Source organism: Anomaloglossus baeobatrachus, chromosome 1 (genome assembly GCF_048569485.1).
Source record: "Anomaloglossus baeobatrachus isolate aAnoBae1 chromosome 1, aAnoBae1.hap1, whole genome shotgun sequence".
NCBI lineage: Eukaryota > Metazoa > Chordata > Amphibia > Anura > Aromobatidae > Anomaloglossus > Anomaloglossus baeobatrachus.
The window spans coordinates 197,341,543-197,364,758 of record NC_134353.1 but is presented as its reverse complement, the minus strand read 5'-3'; the positions used below and the strand labels follow the sequence as shown (position 1 = coordinate 197,364,758).

The window sequence follows — 23,216 nt, the reverse complement described above, 5'->3', positions numbered from 1 at the left end:
GGCATGGGCATGCATGGCTTTCAATGGCACTGGGTCACTTGTGTTTATTGATCACATAACAGCAGACAAGAGTAGCCGGATGAATTCTGAAGTGTACCGGGATATACTTTCAGTCCAGATTCAGCCAAATGCCGCAAAGTTGATCGGACGGCGCTTCATAGTACAGATGGACAATGACCCCAAGCATACAGCCAAAGCTACCCAGGAGTTCATGAGTGCAAAAAAGTGGAACATTCTGCAATGGCCAAGTCAATCACCAGATCTTAACCCAATTGAGCATGCACTTCACTTGCTGAAATCCAGACTTAAGACGGAAAGACCCACAAACAAGCAAGACCTGAAGGCTGCGGCTGTAAAGGCCTGGCAAAGCATTAAGAAGGAGGAAACCCAGCGTTTGGTGATGTCCATGGGTTCCAGACTTAAGGCAGTGATTGCCTCCAAATGATTCGCAACAAAATATTGAAAATAAAAATATTTTGTTGGGGTTTGGTTTATTTGTCCAATTACTTTTGACCTCCTAAAATGTGGAGTGTTTGTAAAGAAATGTGTACAATTCCTACAATTTCTATCAGATATTTTTGTTCAAACCTTCAAATTAAACATTACAATCTGCACTTGAATTCTGTTGTAGAGGTTTCATTTCAAATCAAATGTGGTGGCATGCAGAGCCCAACTCGCGAAAATTGTGTCACTGTCCAAATATTTCTGGACCTAACTGTATATATGTCAGGAAAGGCTCACCCGAACAGATTAAAGTTCGATTTACTAGAGCAAATGATCCATAAACAAGGGGATTGGTCCTATCAGTCTCGGTTTCTCCTTCAGCCGGAGCTTCTGAAGCTTCCAGCACCAAATAGATGAATTCCATTCTGTTCACAATTCAAACTACACAGCCTGGACCCTCAGCAGCTCCTACACACTGCACCCTTCTCAATTTCCTTAGCAGAGAGAGCCTCAGATGAGCTCATGGCCTGGACCTTAGTCAAAGCTAGCCAGGTGCATGTAATCAAGACCTGCAATGCTAGGATGTAACCCAGTCCTATAAAAATTCTAAAACCCCATATTTGGTATTTCCACATCCATAAATGTTAGACTTATCAGAAATTAAAAAAAAACAACTTTATAAAAAATGCCAGAATCGCATTTATTACAGAAAACTTAGCGCATCCGCAAGAGATATTGACATGTTGTGGATATGAAACATGCCCCGCAGATCAGTTTACGCTGAGTAAAACAGAAGCACAGTGGGCATCAGCTCTTTATAAATCCCATCCACTTTGCTAAAACTAGCATATTTACAAATATATTTACTTAGAAAATTGGTGACGTATTCAATACTTATTTCACCCGCTGTATTTAATAATGCATGTTTGTATTGTGGTGACAGATTTGGTTTACTGCAAATGAAGGTAAAATTACATAGATTATGATGAATTAATATTTATACTTTTCAAATGCTATTCCAAAATACTGTAGTTCTAATTATAATATATGTAAAGAAGCCAATTACCTGTTGGAGTGGGATCTACCTAGTTCCAATGTTGCCTTTAACTTCTTTAAATCATCAAGCTGAAAATAAGAAGCAAGTTATTAGTATGCACAAGTTAAAAAAATTAACACATTGACTGAGGAACATTAAACTTTAATCAACATATCGTAATTAAGTATTTAAGCAGCTTACTTTATTCTTTTAGAGACTAAGGAACAACAATGAAGCCTAATAGATTAATCTTTAAAGAACCACTCCAGCATTTTTTTCAGTGCTGGAATGGTTTGTTAATTGTAAGTCCCCTGCCTCTAGAGATGTACCTACACTATGGCATTTTTACTTTTTTTTTCGGCACTGCTTCAGTCCCATGGCGCCATCTTGTGATTGTAACTTCTGACTGGCTGGAAGTCGGAGTTTAAGGCTGGGGCCACATGAGCACTACTGCAAATGCATCGCATGACACTTTGCTCCCGCTCTGCTGGAGTGTGAGCCAAGTGTCATGCCACTCTGCTGCGGTCCTGAGATTACAGCACAGCCAGGGAGGAAGGGGCGCACACTATGGAGGAGAGGGACTAATCTCCCTACCTACTCCACTGCCAGCTGATGCGTATATCGCACTGCACTCTGCTATAATGTGAGTGGAGTGCAATGTTTCTCTTGCACCCATAGACTTGTATGGGTGCGAGAGAAAACTAATCGAATTCCACCCGCAGCATGTTATGATTGTTTTCTCGGTCCGATTAGAGCTCAGAAAAAATAACATTAGTCCAAGTGGAGTGCGACTTTTTATCGCATTCCACTAGCTCCGCTTTTCTCGCCTTGTGTCCTTAGCCTAAGTCACAAGCTCCCAATGCATCATAGTGAGCGCCAGAACAAGGCTCCCATAGAGATGTATTGAGTTGTGACCTACGGTGTGCTCCATGAAACAATGGAGTGTGCTGGAAGGTCATAAATCGGTGGAGACTGACCAGAGCATCAGCCATAGAAGATGAAGCTGCCGGAAGGTGAGTATAAACAAAGCTGAAGGGAAAAAGCGCAATAGGGTCTTACCCAACTTACATATAAAAGAAATAAGGGAATGCGCTCACCTTATTGGGTTGTGTGTCACACAACCAGAATTAAAGCATGTAATCAGCTGCTGCAGAGTCCACATGCTTAAAAAGCTGAAGCAGATCAGGAAAAAAGTTGATGTGGAACTGTTACTGCACTGCTGAAGATATGACATAAATCCAGGAAAGATTGAATGAAGGTGGTTTTATTCTACGCGTTTCGAAGTGCCTCCCCACTTCTTCGTCAGGAAATCCACCGATATATCCTGGCTTTATGTCATATCTTCAGCTGCGCAGTAAGAGTTCCCCATCAACTTTGTTCCTGATCTGCTTCGGAAGGTGAATATAATACAGAGGTCAGAGGGCTACGATTTAAAGTGGCACTCCAGCGATGCAATAAGAAAGAACCCATGAGTGGTGGCTTAACTTCTTCCCAACATTCAACGTACCGGTACGTCAATTGTGTAATGCGTTTCCAGAAATGGACATACCGCTACGTTCTGCTGATTGTGCGGGCACAGGAGTTGTACACGCACCTCAGCTTCAGAGATAGCTGACTTCCGGCTGTCACAGCCAGGGCCAGTCCATCCACGGCCAACCCTGGCTGCTTAAGCTCCCACTCCCACCCAACATGGACCCCTGACACGTGATCATGCAATCCTGATCATGCCATGATAACCCAAGGTCAAATATTGACCTCCAAGTTTGCTGGCTACGGTGGCCTGTAAGACCATTCCAGGAGCATAATCTGACGAATTCTGTTAGTGTGAAACTGAGAGGTGTAATACATCACTGTGAATGATGCCAGACGTGTCATGCGTGGGGCTGGGCAAGAGGACGGAGATCGCAAAAGATGGAGGAGGCATCGGACTGGGGAGCAAGAACACTCAGCAAACCGATCCACCCCCTATGGGTATTATAAAGGTGGATTTTTACGTTATAAAGCGTGGCCTGGGCTCTTATATATAGTATTCTAGAATGCTGCATATAAGGGTTCACTGGTAGTGGCTGCAGCTTATAGGGGACAAATCTGGTGACAGGTTCTCTTTAACCTAAGGCCAGCCCTGATTTTTAGCCAAACAAATGATAAAGGACATAATAACAGCCATACCTGCACTTGTGTCTGTTTGGTCTCATGGTCGTCCCTTTTTTCATGACTCTTCAGTAAAGAGGTATCTTTGGTTTCCTGCTGCAGAGACTTTTCTTTTACATCTGAGATCATCATTTCAAAAACAGAGGGAGATTTTCTTCCATTTCCACTTGACTCTTTGCTTTCACTAAAATCTTTTTCTCCGATCTGTAGATCTAAAGTGATAAATATTGTACATGATACTATCGGTTCTAGTTATAATAAATCTACAGTTACTGATAGTAGCAATTACATTTCATTACATAAAATCCATCTGGCTTGACTTTTTTAGATTTCTAATAAAATACTTCTTATACAATATAGATTTAGATGAGCAGGGATAGTATGTCCTAAAAATGGGATCTCCAAGTTCTGATTATTTCCAATAAGGGTAGTTTCACCCAAGAATGACTGCATCCAAACAGCAAACCTCTTAGTTTTGGCAACACACCCAAACATGCGTTGTTTAGCTGGTGTCTGAGCTTTCAACTGCTGTAATTAAAGATTTCCATCATATGATGAGCACAATTCATAAGATGTTTATATACAGTGTGTCCACCCATATCCTGTCGCCATTAACTTGAGAACGGCGTCAGCTATAGGCATAGAAGTGGTGTCTAGGTATAATAAAGTAGCCATGCGCTACGCAATGAAACCACCTATTGCACCACCTGGTGGAAAACAACGGCGTTAGCATTTTTATCTCGAAAACGGAACGAGATAGAGAAAAAAAGTGAAATACAAAGTTGTAGGGCATCATCAATTCAATACGAATCGACAATAAAAGGAGAGTATAAATAATATTTTATGATCACCACGCTTTTCTTTTTTCTTACTAATACCAATCTGATGACATTTCATTTTTCCTACTTCCAGGCTCACTTTAACAATCTCATTCTTTTTATATCTTTTGTTCAAGCTTCTTATTCCTCTTATTCTTAAGGCCGCTTTACACACAATGAAATTGCTAACGAGATGTCGCTGGGGTCACGGAATTCGTGACGCACATCCGGCCTCGTTAGCGACGTCGTTGCGTGTGACACGTACGAGCGACTGCTAACGATCCAAAATACTCACCACATCGTTGATCATTGACACGTCGTTGATCTGCTGGGACGCAGGTTGTTCGTCGTTCCTGAGGCAGCACACATCGCTACGTGTGACACTCCGGGAACGACGAACAACAGCGTACCTGCGTCCTCCGGCAACGAGGTGGGAGTGTCCTTCATGCGGCTGCTCTCCGCCCCTCCGCTTCTATTGGTGGTTTGCTGTGTGATGTCGCTGTGACGCCGCACGAACCGCCCCCTTAGAAAAGAGGTTGTTCGCCGGCCACAGCGACGTCGATAGGCAGGTAAGTACGTGTGACGTGTACCTCTGATATTGTTCGCCACGGGCAGCGATTTGCCCGTGACGCACAAACGATGGGGACGGGTGCGATCGCTAGCAACATCGCTAGCGATGTCGTAGCGTGTAAAGCGGCCATTAGTCTTATGATCCCCATGACCATTATTAAAATGCATTGTTCCTGCATAAACTAACTTTTCGGTATACCATCAAAAGTTTGGGGAGAATGACAGCTGACCTATCTCAAGAAATTCTTTCTCAGAATGTTTATATTACAGGGTGGTATCCCAAAAGCCAATAGATTAAGGCGGGCTTTGCACACTACGACATCGCAGGTGCGATGTCGGTGGGGTCAAATTGAAAATGACGTACTTCCGGCATCGCATGCGACATCGTGGTGTGTAAAGGCTCGATGATACGATTAACGAGCGCAAAAGCGTCGTAATCGTATCATCGGTGCCAGGGGCGTAACTAGAGTTTGATGGGCCCCAGTGCAAAGTTCAGACCTGGGCCCCCCCTCCACGTACATCGACATTTAGGGTACAGGATAATGACACTGACACTCAGGGTACAGGATAATGATGCTGACACTTGGCTCTTACCCACAGCACCCAGATTTCCCATGATCTGAAATCCCTCTATCAGCACCCAGCTTTCCTATTTTCTGATATCCATCTTGTCCTCGGCACACTGCTTCCCCATGCTCTGCTATACATCTTTCCCTCAGCACCCAGCTTTCCCATATCAAAGCATGGGAAAGCTGGGTGCTGAGACATGATGTATAGCAGAGCATGGGAAAGCTGGGTGCTGAGAGAAGATGTATAGCAGAGCATGGGAAAGCTGGGTGCTGAGGGAAAAGAGCCTTTTTCCCCTCAGCACAAAACGTTCCCATCCCCTGCTTGTATCTTTGTCCCCCCTTGTATATAGTTCTCCAAATACAATAATGGCACCCACATAGCCTTCCAAATAGTATAAAGGGTCCCACATAACCCTTCATATATTAGAATACACTTCCATAGTCCTCCATGTATTATAATGCATTTCCCATATTTCTCCATGCATTATAATTCACCCCATAGTACTCAATATATAATACTGCACCACATAGTCCTCCATATATTATAATGCACCCCCACAATCCTCCATGTATAAAGTAGCCCTTCAATTATTATCTTGAATTTATCATAGTTCTCTATGTATTATATTTCACCCCATAGTTCTCCATGTATTATACTGCACCACATAGGCCTCCATATATTATAATGCAGCCCTATAGTCCTCCTTGTATAAAGTAGCAATCCAATTATTATAATGAATTTCTCATAGTTCTCCATATATTATAATTCACCCCATAGTTCTCCATATATTACACTGCACCACATAGTCCCCAATGTTTTATAATGCACCCCCATAGTCCATGTATAAGGTAGCCTCCATAGTCCTCCATATATTATACTGTAGCCCCCATAGTCCTATATGTATTATAACGCAACCCCATAAAACTTCATATTGCATTATGCAGCCCCATACTCCTCCATGCATAAGGCACCCCTATATTCCATGTATAAGGTGTCCTTCATTTTGTATTATGCAGCCCTCCCAGACCTCCATATATAATAATGCAGCCAGCCTCTCCAGGCCTCCATGTATAATAATGCAGCCAGCCTCCTCAGGCCTCCATGTATAATATAGCACCCAGTCTCTCCAGACCACCTCCATGTATAACAATGCACCCAGCCTCCTCAGGCCTCCATGTATAATGCAGTATCTCCAGGCCTCCATGTATAATGCAGTATCTCCAGGCCTCCATGTATAATAATGCAGCCACCCCAGACCTCCATAAATAATGCAGCCTCCCCAGACCTCCATGTATAAAGCAGCCTCTACAGGCCTCCATGTATAAAGCAGCCTCTCCAGGCCTCCATATATAATGCAGCCTCCTCAGACCTCCATGTATAAAGCAGCCTCTCCAGGCCTCCATATATAATGCAGCCTCCTCAGACCTCCATGTATAAAGCAGCCTCTCCAGGCCTCCATATATAATGCAGCTTCCTCAGTCCTCCATGTATAAAGCAGCCTCTCCAGGCCTCCATATATAATGCAGCCTCCTCAGACCTCCATGTATAAAGCAGCCTCTACAGGCCTCCATGTGTAAAGCAGCCTCTCCAGGCCTCCATATATAATGCAGCCTCCTCAGACCTCCATGTATAAAGCAGCCTCTCCAGGCTTCCATGTACAATAATGCAGCTTCCCCAGAACTGCCTTCCCAAGCCTCTGGCCACCGTTTACTCACTTATATTAAAAAAAAAAACCAAGTACTCACCTTCTCTCTTCCTTCCACCGCTGCTGTCCTCCCCGCTGCTCGTTCTCCCGCTGCTGCGGTCGGCGTCCTCCTGTCCTGCACTCTGTGCACTCAGCACAGCAGTCGCTCGGGAGTGACGTCATCGCACAGGGGGAGAATGATGATGCATAGCGCGGCACCGCTTCATCATTACTGTGCGCGGTGACGGTCCGCGACGGTCCGATGTTGTTCCTCGCTCCTGCGGCAGCACACATCGCTGTAAGTGAAGCCGCAGGAGCGAGGAACATCTCCTACCGGCGTCACTGCGGCTTCCGTAGGATATGCGGAAGGAAGGAGGTGGGCGGGATGTTTACATCCCGCTCATCTCCGCCCCTCGGCTCCTATTGGCCGCCTGCCGTGTGACGTCGCAGTGACGCCATACGACCCGCCCCCTTAATAAGGAGGCGGGTTGCCGGCCAGAGCGACGGTCGCAGGACGAGTCCATGTGAAGCTGCCGTAGTGATAATGTTCGCTATGGCAGTTATCACAAGGATATCGCAGCTGCGACGGGGGCGGGGACTATCGCACTCGGCATCGCAGCATCGGCTTGCGATGTCGCAACGTGCAAAGCCTGCCTAACTCTTCCTTACTGCCACATCAAAAAAATGCATCACATATTCACTGACTGCCATAGAAAACTTAAAGGCAATCTGCAGGTTTTTGCTATCTCATCTAAGAGCAGCATATGGTAGGGAAAGAAAGATGCCCTGAGTTCAAGGATGTATTACTCAGGTTACTGTGTGCGGACGATCTGACACACTCAAAGATTTGAGATTTTGTATGTACAAGAACTCTGGGAACTGCCTGAGCCCACACCAGGTTTTCAGTGTACATTTCCACAGACAGAAGCTCCTAATCACAGAAGGAGGATGAATCAGACTACAACTTATGAGCTGCTGAGACCTACTAATGATAAACATAAAAGGCTTAAACTAACATTGCAGATAAACAAAAAAAAAGACTTAGATAAGAGAAGCAGGACTGAATTGCAGAAACCCACTGACAGGTTGCTATTTTTAGGCTGGGAGGGCCCAATAACTAAGAAAAAAGCCACATGCAGTTCCTCTTATTTTGATACACAGCCAAGATAAGCACACAACTGGAGGTTCTAGCCTGTAGCCATATGCTCTATGTCTGCTATGTATAATATTATGGGGGGTCCCTAAACCATTTTTTTTTTAAAAAAAATATTTGTTTATACACTAATAGACACGCACACAGTCTGCTGGTTTCTGTGAGGTAAAACTTGTTTAAATACAGGGAGAGAAATATGCTATCCTGGCTGTGTACTCTTTTGCTTCCTCCCCTGCCCAGAAGGTGTGGTATATTCAGACCATGTTCCTGCCCGGTCAGACACAGCCATTACACAGTACATAGCAGGAGCACATCTATAAGATTATCTAAGCATAGGAACATTTTATTTTAACACATCTATGTGTGGAATTTATTTTTATTACAAGATATATTGAGTGAGATAAGCTGAAAAGGATGGAGTAAAATGGGTGCAACCAGCTGGGGGTCCACGGGCTCCACGACTCAGGCAACGTACAGGGTGCAGGAAAGGAAAGTGGTTTTCCTGCGCTGCTGCTATATTGGCGATATCATTCAACAATGAATACAAATAAAGATACAAGTGTGGTTTTATTGATCTACGCCTTTTAAAATCACCCAACCTCTTCCTCAAGATCGAGCCATTTGGGGCCGAAGCCTAAGGAAGGATTCAGATGAATTTGAAAAGCATAGATCAATAAAAAGTAGATCAATAAAACCACACTTGTATCTTTATTTGTATTCATTGTTGAGCGATATCGCCAATACAGCAGCAGCACAGGAAAACCATTTTCCTTTCCTACACCCTGTAAGATCAAATGATTAAAATGTACTTTATTTGTGTGGAAACCCCTTTAAGAAATGCTCAACTATAGCTCACTGAAACAATTTCTTTACAATATTTATCAATCTCTACAAACCTATAGTCCTGAGTGATATAAAGCGACAAATGACCTGGTTCACATCTATAATATTAACTTTATCCAACAATCTGAAGAACTAAAGCCTGCTTTACACCTTTCAATTTCGCATACGATATCGTATGCGATGTGACCCGCCCCCATCGTATGTGCGGCACGTTCAATTTTTTGACCGTGCCGCACAATCGATTAAAAGCTGTCACACGTACTTACCCGTCCATAGGACCTCGCTGTGGGCGGCGAACATCCACTTCCTGAAGTAGGAGGGACGTTCGGGGTCATATCGACGTCACGCGGCAGCCGGCCAATAGAAGCGGAGGGGCGTAAACATCCCGCTCACCTCCTTCCTTCCGCATTGTCGGTGGGAGCCGCGGACGGAGGTAAGCAGTCGTTCAATGTTCCCGGGGTGTTACACACTGTGATGTGTGCTGCCTCGGGAACATTGCGCAACCGTTCAATTTTTGAGAAATGAACGACGTGCATGCGATGAACGGATTTTCAATCAATCGCAATTACACGGAGGTTTTACACGCTACAATCATACTTACGATGCCGGATGTGCGTCACTTACGACATGACCCTGCCGACACATCGTAAGATTTATTGTAGCGTGTAAAGTGCCCTTTAGTGAGAGATTAATTCAGCGTGGTTATCATGCAGACATACGTTTCAAAAAAGCATTTAAAAGCAAAAGTAATTATTTGCATCAGTCGAAAAAGCAACACTGACAAAAGATTTGTTATCTTTTCCAATATAGCCCAATGTGCAACATTATTAGAGCTGCCATATGAAAAAAAAATGGCATTATTTTCACAATGTCAATGATTTTTTTGGTTTGTAGTTTATGTGATCATATGTGATTGTCAGAAATTTTACATTGGGAGAACTATTCATCCTTTTTACAAATGATTTAGTGAACATGTCCATCCATTCACTTATATCAGGAGAAGAATCACCTAATCAACCACATGTGACTTGAGCATGATGGCAATCCTGATTGCATGCACTTTATGTGTGTATATTATGAACCTATACCGATGACAAGAGGTAATCGACACAATTCCCTGCTTGGAAGATAATTTCAATTATATAAAAACCTGATTCTCTTCGTCCACTAGGTCTGAACGAACGGCATGACTTGAATAATTTTTTGCAATAGTTTTGAGTATTGTAATTTTTTAATGCATGTTATTTGTGTTTCTCTTAATTATGTGTCGTTCACCTGATTATATATATATATATATATATATATATATACACATACATACAGTCATATGAAAAAGTTTGGGCACCACTATTAATGTTAACCTTTCTTCTTTATAACAATTGGGGTTTTTGCAACAGCTATTTCAGTTTCATATATCTAATAACTGATGGACTGAGTAATATTTCTGGATTGAAATGAGGTTTATTGTACTAACAGAAAATGTGCAATCCACATTTAAACAAAATTTGACCGGTGCAAAAGTATGGGCACCTCAACATAAAAGTGACATTAATATTTTGTAGATCCTCCTTTTGCAAAAATAACAGCCTCTAGTCGCTTCCTGTAGCTTTTAATGAGTTCTTGGATGAAGGTATATTTGACCATTCCTGTTTACAAAACAATTCCAGTTCAGTTAAGTTTGATGATCGCCGAGCATGGACAGCACGCTTCAAATCATCCCACAGATGTTCAATGATATTCAGGTCTGGGGACTGGGATGGCCATTCCAGAACATTGTAATTGTTCCTCTGCATGAATGCCTGAGTAGATTTGGAGCGGTGTTTTGGATCATTGTCTTGCTGAAATATCCATCCCCTGCGTAACTTCAACTTCGTCACTGATTCTTGCACATTATTGTCAAGAATCTGCTGATACTGAGTTGAATCCATGTGACCCTCAACTTTAACAAGATTCCCGATGCCGGCATTGGCCACACAGCCCCAAAGCATGATGGACCCTCCACCAAATTTTACTGTGGGTAGCAAGTGCTTTTCTTGGAATGCCGTGTTTTTTTGCCTCCATGCATAACGCCTTTTTGTATGACCAAACAATCTTTGTTTCATCAGTCCACAGGACCTTCTTCCAAAATGTAACTGGCTTGTCCAAATGTGCTTTTGCATACCTCAGGAAACTCTGTTTGTGGCGTGCTTGCAGAAACGGCTTCTTTTGCATCACTCTCCCATACAGCTTCTCCTTGTGCAACGTGCGCTGTATTGTTGACCGATGCACATTGATACCATCTGCAGCAAGATGATGCTGCAGGTTTTTGGAGGTGGTCTGTGGATTGTCCTTGACTGTTCTAACCATTCTTCTTCTCTGCCTTTCTGATATTTTTCTTGGATTGCCACTTCTGGGCTTAACAAGAACTGTACCTGTGTTCTTCCATTTCCTTACTATGTTCCTCACAGTGGAAACTGACAGTTTAAATCTCTGAGACAACTTTTTGTATCCTTCCCCTGAACAACTATGTTGAATAATCTTTGTTTTCAGATGATTTGAGAGTTGTTTTGAGGAGCCCATGATGCCACTCTTCATAGGAGATTCAAATAGGAGAACAACTTGCAAGTGGCCACCTTAAATACCTTTTCTCATGATTGGATACACCTGCCTATGAAGTTCAAAGCTCAATGAGGTTACAAAACCAAGTAGTTAGGAGTGTTCAAATCAAGAAATTGATAAGGGTGCCCATACTTTTGCACCGGTCAAATTTTTGTTTAAATGCGGATTGAACATTTTCAGTTTGTACAATAAACCTCATTTCAATCCAGAAATATTACTGAGTCCATCAGTTATTAGATATATGAAACTGAAATAGCTGTTGCAAAAACCCAAATTGTTATAAAGAAAAAAGGTTAACATTAATAGGGGTGCCCAAACTTTTTCATATGACTGTATCCTAGATATATGAACATATATGGATCCTATATAGTGGACCACCTTCTTGGTGACATATAAGCCGGAAGAAGCGCATTGTTCATGAAACAGATGTCACTCTATTTTTTTCATCTCTTCATGTTGTCCGAATAACAATCCTGCTAAGAATATCCAGTGGTGAGTGCCGCTATTTTTTTTACTGTTTATCCAAATCTATAATACCAAAGACTAAACCACTGGCACAAAGAGCAAATCCTATCAATCCTGATCCCCTTAGAGTTTATGATTTCTGACCGTATGGCAGTCTAATCTGAAAAAACAAACCAACCTCTGAAATTAGTAAATTTTCAGAATGCTAGAACGGGCTACACATTCCTCCACATATATTTTGATTCTAAGGAGTGGCTTTAAGGTCCAAATATAACCTTAAAATGACCCCATTTGCGGTAGATATAGTAGAGCTGACCTTATATAGTGGTCAGTGTCCATGATAAAAATCTCTGGTCGGACATTGATCACACCACATCACAGATTAATAACAAACCTGTCAGTAACCCAGGAACTCTACCTCATAGGCTATGTGTCCACGGTAGAATGTACCTGCGGACTTTTCTGCCTGAAAATCCGCGACTTCCGCGGCAAATCCGCACCCGCGGATTTGCCGCGGATTTTGATGCGGATTTTTTTTTTTTTTTTCCCCATTCTATACCCAAAATCCGCACCGAATCTGCAACAAACAATTGACATGCTGCAGATTTTTCCGGATCAAAATCCGCGGCAAATCCGCAGCGGAAAAATCCGCAGCATGGACACAGCATTTCCAAAATGCCATTGAAATGGCTTGGAAGTGCCGCTGCTGCAGATTTTCGGGAAATCTGCGGCAAATCCGCGGCAAAATCCGCGGTAAATCCGCAGCGTGGGCACATAGCCTTAGGTCTCTTTCACACGTCAGTGAAAAAAAATAGACGTTTTTCACTGACGTGTTAAAGGTACGTATGTTCCTCCGTGTGCTGATTCTGGCACACTTGTGATCTCTGTGTGCTATCCGTGATAATACACGGAGATCTACTCACCTGTCCTCGTTCCTGCTGTCCGTGATGCTGAAGTCTCCTGCTCACCTGTGTCCAGCCGCTGTGTCTCTCACCACTGCAACTACTTTCGGATCAGCTGTGCAGTGCAATAATTAGCTGGCCTGGAAGCAGGAGACACCAGTGACCAGAGAAAGCAGTGCTGGAGAAGGTGAGCTTAAAAAGATTCTAATTTGAAATGTACGTGATTTTTCTGGTATTTGTTTCATGGATCACACCATAGTGTGGTCCGTGGGACATCAGTGATGCCAGAAAAAAATGGACTTGTCTCTATGCAGAGCACATGGACATGCGTGTACGCCGCACGGGAACACATCAGTGAAAAATCACTGATGTGTGCGCAGACCCGTTGATTTTAATGGGTCTGCGTATGTCCGTGATTCTGGTATGTAAAAAAACAGTAACATACGTACTAGAACCACTGACGTGTGAAAGAGGCCTTAGGCCATGTGCGCACGTTGCGTCCAGTACCTTGCAGAAATGAACGCATCCTCTGGCAGAATTTGTCAATGTCAAATTTGGTTTTGACCACAAAAACGCAGGAAATACGCATGTGATTTTCTAGCGGTTTCGCTGCATTTTGACCGCGTTTTACATGCATTTGCTTTGCTTAAAGTCAGATGCGTTTTCAAAACAAATACACTACTAAATAAAGTTTAAACAATCAAACACTGAAAAAAATGGAAAAAAAAATAAAAAAATGTCATGCTTTAAATCATACACAAAATAGCTAATTTAAAAAAAAAGATTATTGTGATTTAATATTTATTTATAAAATAACGTAAAATTATTGTTTGACTCTTTTTTTATAGTCGGGCTGGATGTGAGGGCAAAAGGAAACGTCATGACCTCACTATAATGCCAAAAACGCATGCTTTGATTTTGACAAAAAATCATGCGTTTTGCATCAAAAAAGCATGTAAAACGCTAGAAATTTGATTTAGGATGCGTTTTGATAATTCTCATTGACTTCAATGGTAGCAAAACGCAGCCAAAATGGCAAAAACAATTGACATGTTGCTTCTTCAAATGCAGACATTTTGACAAATTTTCGACACCAAAAACTCAGCGTTTTTTTATGCATAGTGCGCACACGAAAAGCCCTATTTCCCATAGACTTTGCCTGGAAATCAAAACGCATGCATTTTTGCATTAAAACGCTGCAGTTCTAAACGCTGCAGAAACGCATGTAAAGACGCAACGTGTGCACATGGCCCAAGACTGCATTCACAAGAGCATAGGTCAATCAGGTCCATGATATGTAAATGACACTTGGATCAATTAGTGTGATCAGATTCTCTTGGAGGGGAGAATTGAATCACAGGTGAGGAGAAAATGGGTCACAAAATTTCTCCATAGTCTCTATTCTGTGAGTCTGTGGAAAATGACTGCAGTGAGTGGAGTGCGATGATTTTCTTGCACCCACAGACTTGAAGAAGTGTGTGCCGTCTGATTTATGCTGCCAATTGCAACATGCTATAATTTTTTTTCTCATGCTGAAAACAAATGAGTTGATCAGCACTGCCTCGTAGACCAACATTGGTCCAAGTGTTACACATCAGATAGCACTCGTCCTGTGAGCGCAGCCTTGCACCTTTTCTCAGAATAGTGAAAGCTCATGCTAAAAAGACAGGAGTTGCAGCTGCTGGTATCCTTGTATCCACTGTTACTGGAAATTCCAAACAAGTCTTTCATTTTGCCAAAGGATACGTAAAGCTGACCATGAATTGCTACTAGAGGAATCAGTCAGTTGAAAGCTTAGAAGACATACACTCTTTGGAGTGGTCTGGTCTTCCTGTCCTCTCTTTAGGAAATGTCAACTCTTCTGACCTTTCTGAAGTTCTCCTGAAATCCCACGCTATAACCTCAGCTATCGGAGAGTTATATAGACATATCCGGATGGCATATTAATAACCTCACTCTTTACATGCGGGCAGGCCACATCCTGAAATAGACCGTCTCCCCGCCTGACTCCTCCAGTGAATACTTTCTTTTCTTTTGCCTAGTTTTAGATGTGTTTCATATTGACAGATAAGGAGTATTATGCTCTACTATTGTCAACTATTGTTCGAGTAAGCTCACTGAACTATGTTCGGGCTTTGATACCAAGAACACTTCTCATGATATTTAATTTTGATGGGAAATATAAGGGTTTTTTTTTTAACCAATGCTCATATTGATGTTGATATTATCAAATGTGACTCAGGGTTAATACCGCCGGTTTTGACTAATCTCAATGTTATGTCCTTCATATTGAAAATTAATATGAAGGACAATTTAAAAAGAAAAAAAAGTAAAGTACTTTAGAAATCATGAACAACAGGAAGCAGCTGGGTCCTTACCAATCATTAAGTATATGAAAAGAAAAAGGCCTATGTTACTGCCTAGCGAATTGACAGCATTGAGAAATATATTGTAATTATGTATATGAATATGAAAATAACCTGGGCAAAATAATTTGCTTTAGTGGTTTCTTTTTCAACTAAATATACTATTGCATATCCTTGTCATACATTTAAAAAACATTACCGATGTGTCCATTCATATGTTTCGGCAAATTTTCTGTTTCGGCAACTTTTCTGATTAGTTTCTAAAATTTGATACAAATTAGGGAAAGTGGGTTTAATTTCAAGGGATATGTCTGGCTAAAAAAGGTAAGGAACGAGATATCTGTACAAGGGACACCAAGCCTGACATCCAATATTTCATATTTCTTTCAGCTCAACAAGATATTGCTGCTTCAACTATTCCGACAATAACTGATTGAGGATTCCCTTAAGAATTGTGTATGTGGATGTGATGTTCCCTCTCATATTTTTGCAGGTCGTGAGCATTATTTCTAAGAAGAACTAGAAGGCTTTGTAACTCATCCAGATTTACTTTATTACATTTAGTTAATCATACTCTACCGGTAGATGATGTTATGACAGAACAATGTTGGTGTTTGACAGGTACTTTCTCTCTGGATGATATTGCATTCTGATTATACTTGGTGTCGGAAAAGATTTACATTTGTGCCTAGGATGGCTGATTACTGTGTAATAGCTGACATCTGTTCTAAAACATCACAGTAGAAATTAAGAATTGACCGACTTTTTACTAGGTGTAAGGTCTCGTTCACATACAACATTTTTGATACCTTTTTTGTGAATTTTATTTGTGTAGAGAAACCACAGCATTTTACAGTAACAGAAAAATGAATGAATTCCTAAATTCTCATTTACACAGTGTTCTTTTGCGCCTGACTTTGTTTTATCAGTAGTGGGTTTTATGAAAAATACAGCGTCGTTTCTTCAGGTGTTTTTACTAGTCTTCCCCATTTAGGGTATGTGCGCACGTTGCTTTTTACCTGCTTTTTTGCTGCTTTTTCTTCTGCGCTGTTTAATGCCAAAATGGATGTGTTCTTCTATTCAAGCAAAGTCTATGGGAATTTGGGTTTCTTGTTCACACTATGTTGTTCAAAATGCTGCCTTTTTGTGGCAGAACTTTGGTCAAAAACTCAGCTTTTCAAAGAAGCAACATGTCAATTGTTTTTGCCATTTGGGTTTTGCACTGCAAAGCTGAGTTTTTGACCAAAGTTCTGCCACAAAAAGGCAGCATTTTGAACAACAATAGTGTGAACAAGAAACCCAAATTCCCATAGACTTTGCTTGAATAGAAGAACACATCCATTTTGGCATTAAACAGCGCAGAAGAAAAAGCAGCAAAAAAGCAGGTAAAAAGCAACGTGCGCACATACCCTAAGGGTATGTGCGCACGTTGCTTTTTACCTGCTTTTTACCTGCTTTTTTGCTGCTTTTTCTTCTGCGCTGTTTAATGTCAAAATGGATGTGTTCTTCTATTCAAGCAAAGTCTATGGGAATTTGGGTTTCTTGTTCACACTATGTTGTTCAAAATGCTGCCTTTTTGTGGCAGAACTTTGGTCAAAAACTCAGCTTTGCAGTGCAAAACCCAAATGGCAAAAACAATTGACATGTTGCTTCTTTGAAAAGCTGAGTTTTTGACCAAAGTTCTGCCTCAAAAAGGCAGCATTTTGAACAACATAGTGTGAACAAGAAACCCAAATTCCCATAGACTTTGCTTGAATAGAAGAACACATCCATTTTGGCATTAAACAGCGCAGAAGAAAAAGCAGCAAAAAAGCAGGTAAAAAGCAGGTAAAAAGCAACGTGCGCACATACCCTAAGGTCAAAATGGCCTTGTGCCACAAAAGCATTACTAAAATGCAACTCCCCCCCAAAAGAGTGAGTAATTTACTATGTGGTTTTCTGGTCATAGTTTGCATTTTTTATCCAGAATTAAAAAAAAGTAATTTTAAATACTGCATGTGAACATGCCCTTACATTTTTTTCCATTTAGGGACACAATTTGGGTGCTTTTTCACATTCTTGCAAAGATTAATGTTACATATATCATAAAATTGTACATACCGACATAAAACAGAAGAAACATACAGCAGGTGAAACAAGTATTGAACACGTCACCAATTTTTGTGAATATATTTTTAAAGGTGTTATTCACAAGAATTTCTCACCTGAAGTCGGTAACAATCCATCCAATCCACACAGGAAAATAAATCAAACCATAGATGTCCATAAATTTAGTGATGTGTAATAATGAGAAGTTACACAGGGAAAAAGAATTGAACACTCTTACTGAAATTTATTTAATACTTCATACACAAGATTTGTTGGCATTAACAGGTTCAAGGCACTATGGAGAAACTAGTCGCATGCATTTATCAGGTGTGATTACGGTCCTTTCTTTTAGACAAACACTCTTCAAATCCTGATACAAGTAAAATATATCTTTGTACCGTGTTAGCCAGTATAGATAAAAAAAAAATGTTTAAAAGAACTGAGAGTCTTCGAGACTACTCAGGTCTCTTCATCAGGCATGGTATAACACAAAATCTGAAGAGTCACATATTTATACACAACAGGACATAGAATGGGGCAGTAAAAAAAAAACAAAAAAAAACAACAAAAAAACAACCAAGTTATATAAAACAGAAATGCAGAGAAGAGAAGGATGAAATAACAGACAGACATTGTGGTATTTTGGTTAGTAGAGAGCTAATGTCAGGTCCAGAGAGGTAGATCTGTGTGTCATCGGCATAGAGATGATACTGGAAGCCGTGGGACTCTATGAGCTGTCCCAGGCCGAAGGTGTAGATGGAGAACAGCAGGGGTCCAAGAACTGAGCCTTGGGGGACACCGACAGATAGGGGGCGAGATGAGGAAGTGGTGTGAGAATGGGAGACGCTGAAAGTTTGGTCGGTTAGGTATGAGGAGATCCAAGATAGGGCCAAGTCTGTGATGCCCAGAGATGAGAGAATCTGTAGTAGGAGGGAATGGTCTACTGTGTCGAAGGCAGAGGACAGGTCCAGGAGGAGGAGGATAGAGTAGTGTCGCTTGGCTTTGGCGGTTAGTAGATCATTGGTGACTTTGGTTAGGGCAGTTTCGGTAGAATGATGTGGTCGGAAGCCAGATTGAAGCCGGTCAAAGAGGGAGCAGGAGGAGAGGTATGAGGACAATTCAAGATGGACATGCTGTTCCAGTAGTTTTGAGCCGTAGGGGAGAAGGCATATGGGGCGATAGTTTGACACAGAGGATGGGTCAAGGGAGGGCTTTTTGAGGATGGGTGTAAGGGTATGTGCGCACGTTGCTTTTTACCTGCTTTTTACCTGCTTTTTTGCTGCTTTTTCTTCTGCGCTGTTTAATGCCAAAATGGATGTGTTCTTCTATTCAAGCAAAGTCTATGGGAATTTGGGTTTCTTGTTCACACTATGTTGTTCAAAATGCTGCCTTTTTGTGGCAGAACTTTGGTCAAAAACTCAGCTTTGTAGTGCAAAACCCAAATGGCAAAAACAATTGACATGTTGCTTCTTTGAAAAGCTGAGTTTTTGACCAAAGTTCTGCCACAAAAAGGCAGCATTTTGAACAACATAGTGTGAACAAGAAACCCAAATTCCCATAGACTTTGCTTGAATAGAAGAACACATCCATTTTGGCATTAAACAGCGCAGAAGAAAAAGCAGCAAAAAAGCAGGTAAAAAGCAGGTAAAAAGCAACGTGCGCACATACCCTTATAGAGGCATGTTTAAAGCATGAAGGGAATACACCAGTTGTTAGTGATAGGTTGAAGAGATGGGTTAGGGCTGGGATGAGGACTGCGGTGATGTTGGGGATGATGTGCGATGGTAGCGGGTCCAGTGCACAGGTGGTTAGATGTGATCTTGAGAGTAGAGTGGAGAGATTGTTTTCTGTCATGGTGGAGAAGCTGGATTTGGAGGAAGAGGGATGAGTAACTATGATGAGGGGCTGTGGTGATTGTGGGCCAAAGCTTGTTCTGTTTTATATAACTTGGTTGTTTGTTTGGTTTTTTTTTTACTGCCCCATTCTATGTCCTGTTGTGTATAAATATGTGACTCTTCAGATTTTGTGTTATACCATGCCTGATGAAGAGACCTGAGTAGTCTTGAAAGCTTGCAATTATTACCATCTTTTCAGTTAGCCATTAAAAGGTATCAACCACTGAGGACTCTCAGTTCTTTTAAACATTTTTTTTTTTCAAATCCTGAAGGTTTCGTGGGCTCCTTCTATGAACTCTAAGTCCATGAGCTTTAGTTCCTTCCATAAATTTTCCTTTGGATTCAGGTCAAGTGATTGGCTGGGTAATTCTAGCAGCTTTATTTTTTTTTCTCTGAAACCAATAGAGTTTCCTTGGCTGTGTGTTTGGGATCATTGTCTTGCTGAAATGTCCACCCTGGTTTCATCTTCATCATCCTGGAAAATGGCATCAGATTTTTTATCAATATTTTCTCGATACAGTTGTCCATCCATCCTTCCTTTAATTATATGAAGTCTGCCAGTGCCGTATGCCGAAAAACAGCCCCACACCAAGATGTTCCTACCTCCAAACTTCACGGTTGGTATGCTGTTTTGGGTTGATATGCAGTGCCTTTTGGCCTCCAAACATGGTGTTTATTATGGCATCTAAAGAGTTAATTTTTTTGTCTCATCTGTATATTCTTCCAGTATTTCCCAGCCTTATCTAAATGTTGTTTAGCAAACTTTAAACGTGCTTCCACATGCTTTTTGTTCAGCAATGGAGTCTTACGTGGTGAGCATGCATACAGGCCATGGAGGTTGAGTGCATTATCTTCTTCGAAACAATTGTACCTTCTGATTCCAGGTCTTTCTGTAGTTCTCCACAAGTGCTTGTTGCCTCTTGGACAACTCTTCTGATAATTCTTTTCACTCCTGTGTCTGAAATCTTGGAGGGAGTACCTGATCGTGGCTAGTTTATGGTGAAATTATGTTCTTTCCCCTTCTAGATTAATGGCCCTAATGGTGCTTACTGGTACCTTTAGTAGTTTAGAAACTCCTCTGTAACTAATGCCATCAGTATGTTTTGCAACAATAAGGTTGTGAATGTCTTGAGGCAGCTCACTGGTTTTACCCATCATGAGATGTTTTTTGTGTGGAACCTTGGCAATGAGACACCTTTTTATAGGCCAGTAGTTGAACCAGCTAATATTATTTTTCACTAAGTGGCAGGATTGCTTTCTACATACTGATAGATTTCAGCTGGCGTCATGAATTTCCATTGCTTTTTGCACCTCTCTTTCTTAATGTGCTCAATTCTTTTTTCCAGTGTCAATTCTAATTATTACACATCTATGGTCTCATCTTTCTGCCTTTGTGGATTGGATGGATTGTGACATCTAGTAACAAATCCACATCAATAGTACCTTTAAACATATATTTACTTCTAAAATTAGTGATGGGTTCAATACAGATTACACCCACCTAAAGATATTATTAATATTGCAGTGATCCATGCGATGGACTGATTCTGGCACACAGAAGATACCTTACTGTGCATGTATATCACCAGGCAGAAAAGGCACTTGTGCATGATCTCTACTGTGCTCACCTCCAAAAATATCCTACAAAGGCAAATGGGTGGCGCCTGCAGCATAAAAAGGAATGAAGGGTGCAGAACTAAAAGGGCACTAACACGCTCAATAGGACTTTCAGCTAGTGGCAGTACAGATTTCTAAAATAAAACAAGACATCCTTTTGCTCAGGGATATAGCGCCTATTCATCCATATACTTAGTTTCTTTATAAATTCTTCTTGACAGGTTCCCTTTAAAGCAATAAACCAATTAAATAATAAAAGGTAATAGATTTTGTAAGCCGTGCATATACATCTACACTCCGGCTAATGTTCTTCATCCATGAAATTGCCATTTATTAATCAAATATCACCTGAATCGTGTAACCGCCTCTCCAGTATTAGAAGAGCGCTAGCAAGACACGTAACTTGATTAATACAATTTATAATGGAAAATGTCAGAAAATGAAGAATTAAATTTTTACTTCAGTAAGTCTGTGTGAAGAGGTCCCACAATGGTAATTCTCCAACCGTGAAGTGTAACTCGTTCTCATCTGAAGTAATCAAGCCATTCCATGCACAGAGGTAAATATATTCTGACACTATGTATAATCAAAGCACAATATCATCCGGAAAGAAAGTACCTGTCAAACACCGGCATTGTTCTGTCATAACATCATCTACCGGTAGAGTATGATTAATGAAATCAAATAAATCGGTAGGCTTCATGCAGGTATCCTTCTAGTTATAAGGCTCATATGCACATTGTTATCTTTAATGAGAAGGCCTATCAGTCATAAAGTTCGTTTATTTTCCTGTTGCTGATCCACAATTCCCATAATAAACTAATGGCTGCTGTGTCAAAAATACACGGTTTTCGGTAATATGCAGAAAAATGCTATCAGAGATGTAATGGAACATTCATAATGTGATGAATGGGATCTTTCATTCTCACTAATACACAGTATGTTCCTCTTATTAGTGTCCAGGAAAAATATTACAATTATAAAGTCAAATATATAATTTGCAACATCAGTAGCCTGTGGCCACCAGATAGAAGCCCTGTGAATCACCTCCTGCTAACTGCATGTGGGGCGCATCTTCAGATTGAAGGTCCAGCACAGTCATGCTTGAGTTAGGTCTAAACAATGATCTTCAGCTAGGCCTACAAATCAGAAGAGGTGTCGGAAATGCTGGTAGGTAGTAGGTATTTTGCAGGGCTCCCATCTGGTGGCCACAGAATACTGTTGTGGACACTGGACAATGTCCTGAGAATTAATTCTCTTATCTTTACTAAAAAATAGTCTTAGTATTATTTATTTTAGGTCTCCCTAATCCCAGGGTGCAATACATGTAAAAAAAAAAAAAAAAAAAGTGTACACAGGGTGTACAGTATAACTCCTCATATATTCCTAGTATAACCTGTCATAACCCCTTTAATAAAAAAAAAAATCTTGACCAGAACTGCTCTCTTAAATACAGGCATGTCTCTGTTCTCCCCTTTGTCTCTAAACTCCTGAAACATTTGATTCGAGATCTCACATGAAGCGCTCTTCTTGACCCGTTAAAATATTTTTTCCATTCTTTAAACTCTACTGAAACTGCCCTTAAGAAAGTCTCTTAATGATCTATTAACAGCTAAATATAATGGTCACTACTCCCTGCTGATTCTCCTGGATCTCTCTTCTTCAGTTGACACTTGGATCACAAGCTGCTTCTCACTATGCTCTGCTCTATCAACCTCTATCAACCTCAGGTACAACGCTCTCTCTTGGTTCCCCTCCCACCTCTTCGACTGCTCCTTCAGTGTATCATTTGCTAGCTCTTTTTCCTTGTCACCTGTCGGGATTTCAATAGGTTCTGTCCAAGCCCCTTTCCTCTTCTCTCTATATGCTGCCCCTATTGGACAAACAATCAGCAGATTTGGTTTCCAATACCATTTATAAGCTGTTAACTCCCACTTCTTCTGACATTACCCACGTTAATTCAAAATACCAAGGATTGTCTTTGAGCTGTTTCTAACATCATGTCCTCCCTCTATC

General features: G+C 41.2%; 1 protein-coding gene across 1 annotated transcript in view; it reads right to left on the bottom strand.

Annotated features, from left to right (window-relative positions):
* The window catches only part of MAP9 (microtubule associated protein 9), a 238,614-nt gene that overhangs the window by 88,697 nt on the left and 126,701 nt on the right, over nt 1-23,216 (bottom strand). The window contains exons 7-8 of the mRNA XM_075347644.1: nt 3,650-3,843; nt 1,511-1,569 (exon numbers count right to left, since the gene is read on the bottom strand). Coding sequence (XP_075203759.1) covers nt 1,511-1,569; nt 3,650-3,843 — 253 coding nt within the window. The remainder of the gene's footprint in view (nt 1-1,510; nt 1,570-3,649; nt 3,844-23,216) is intronic.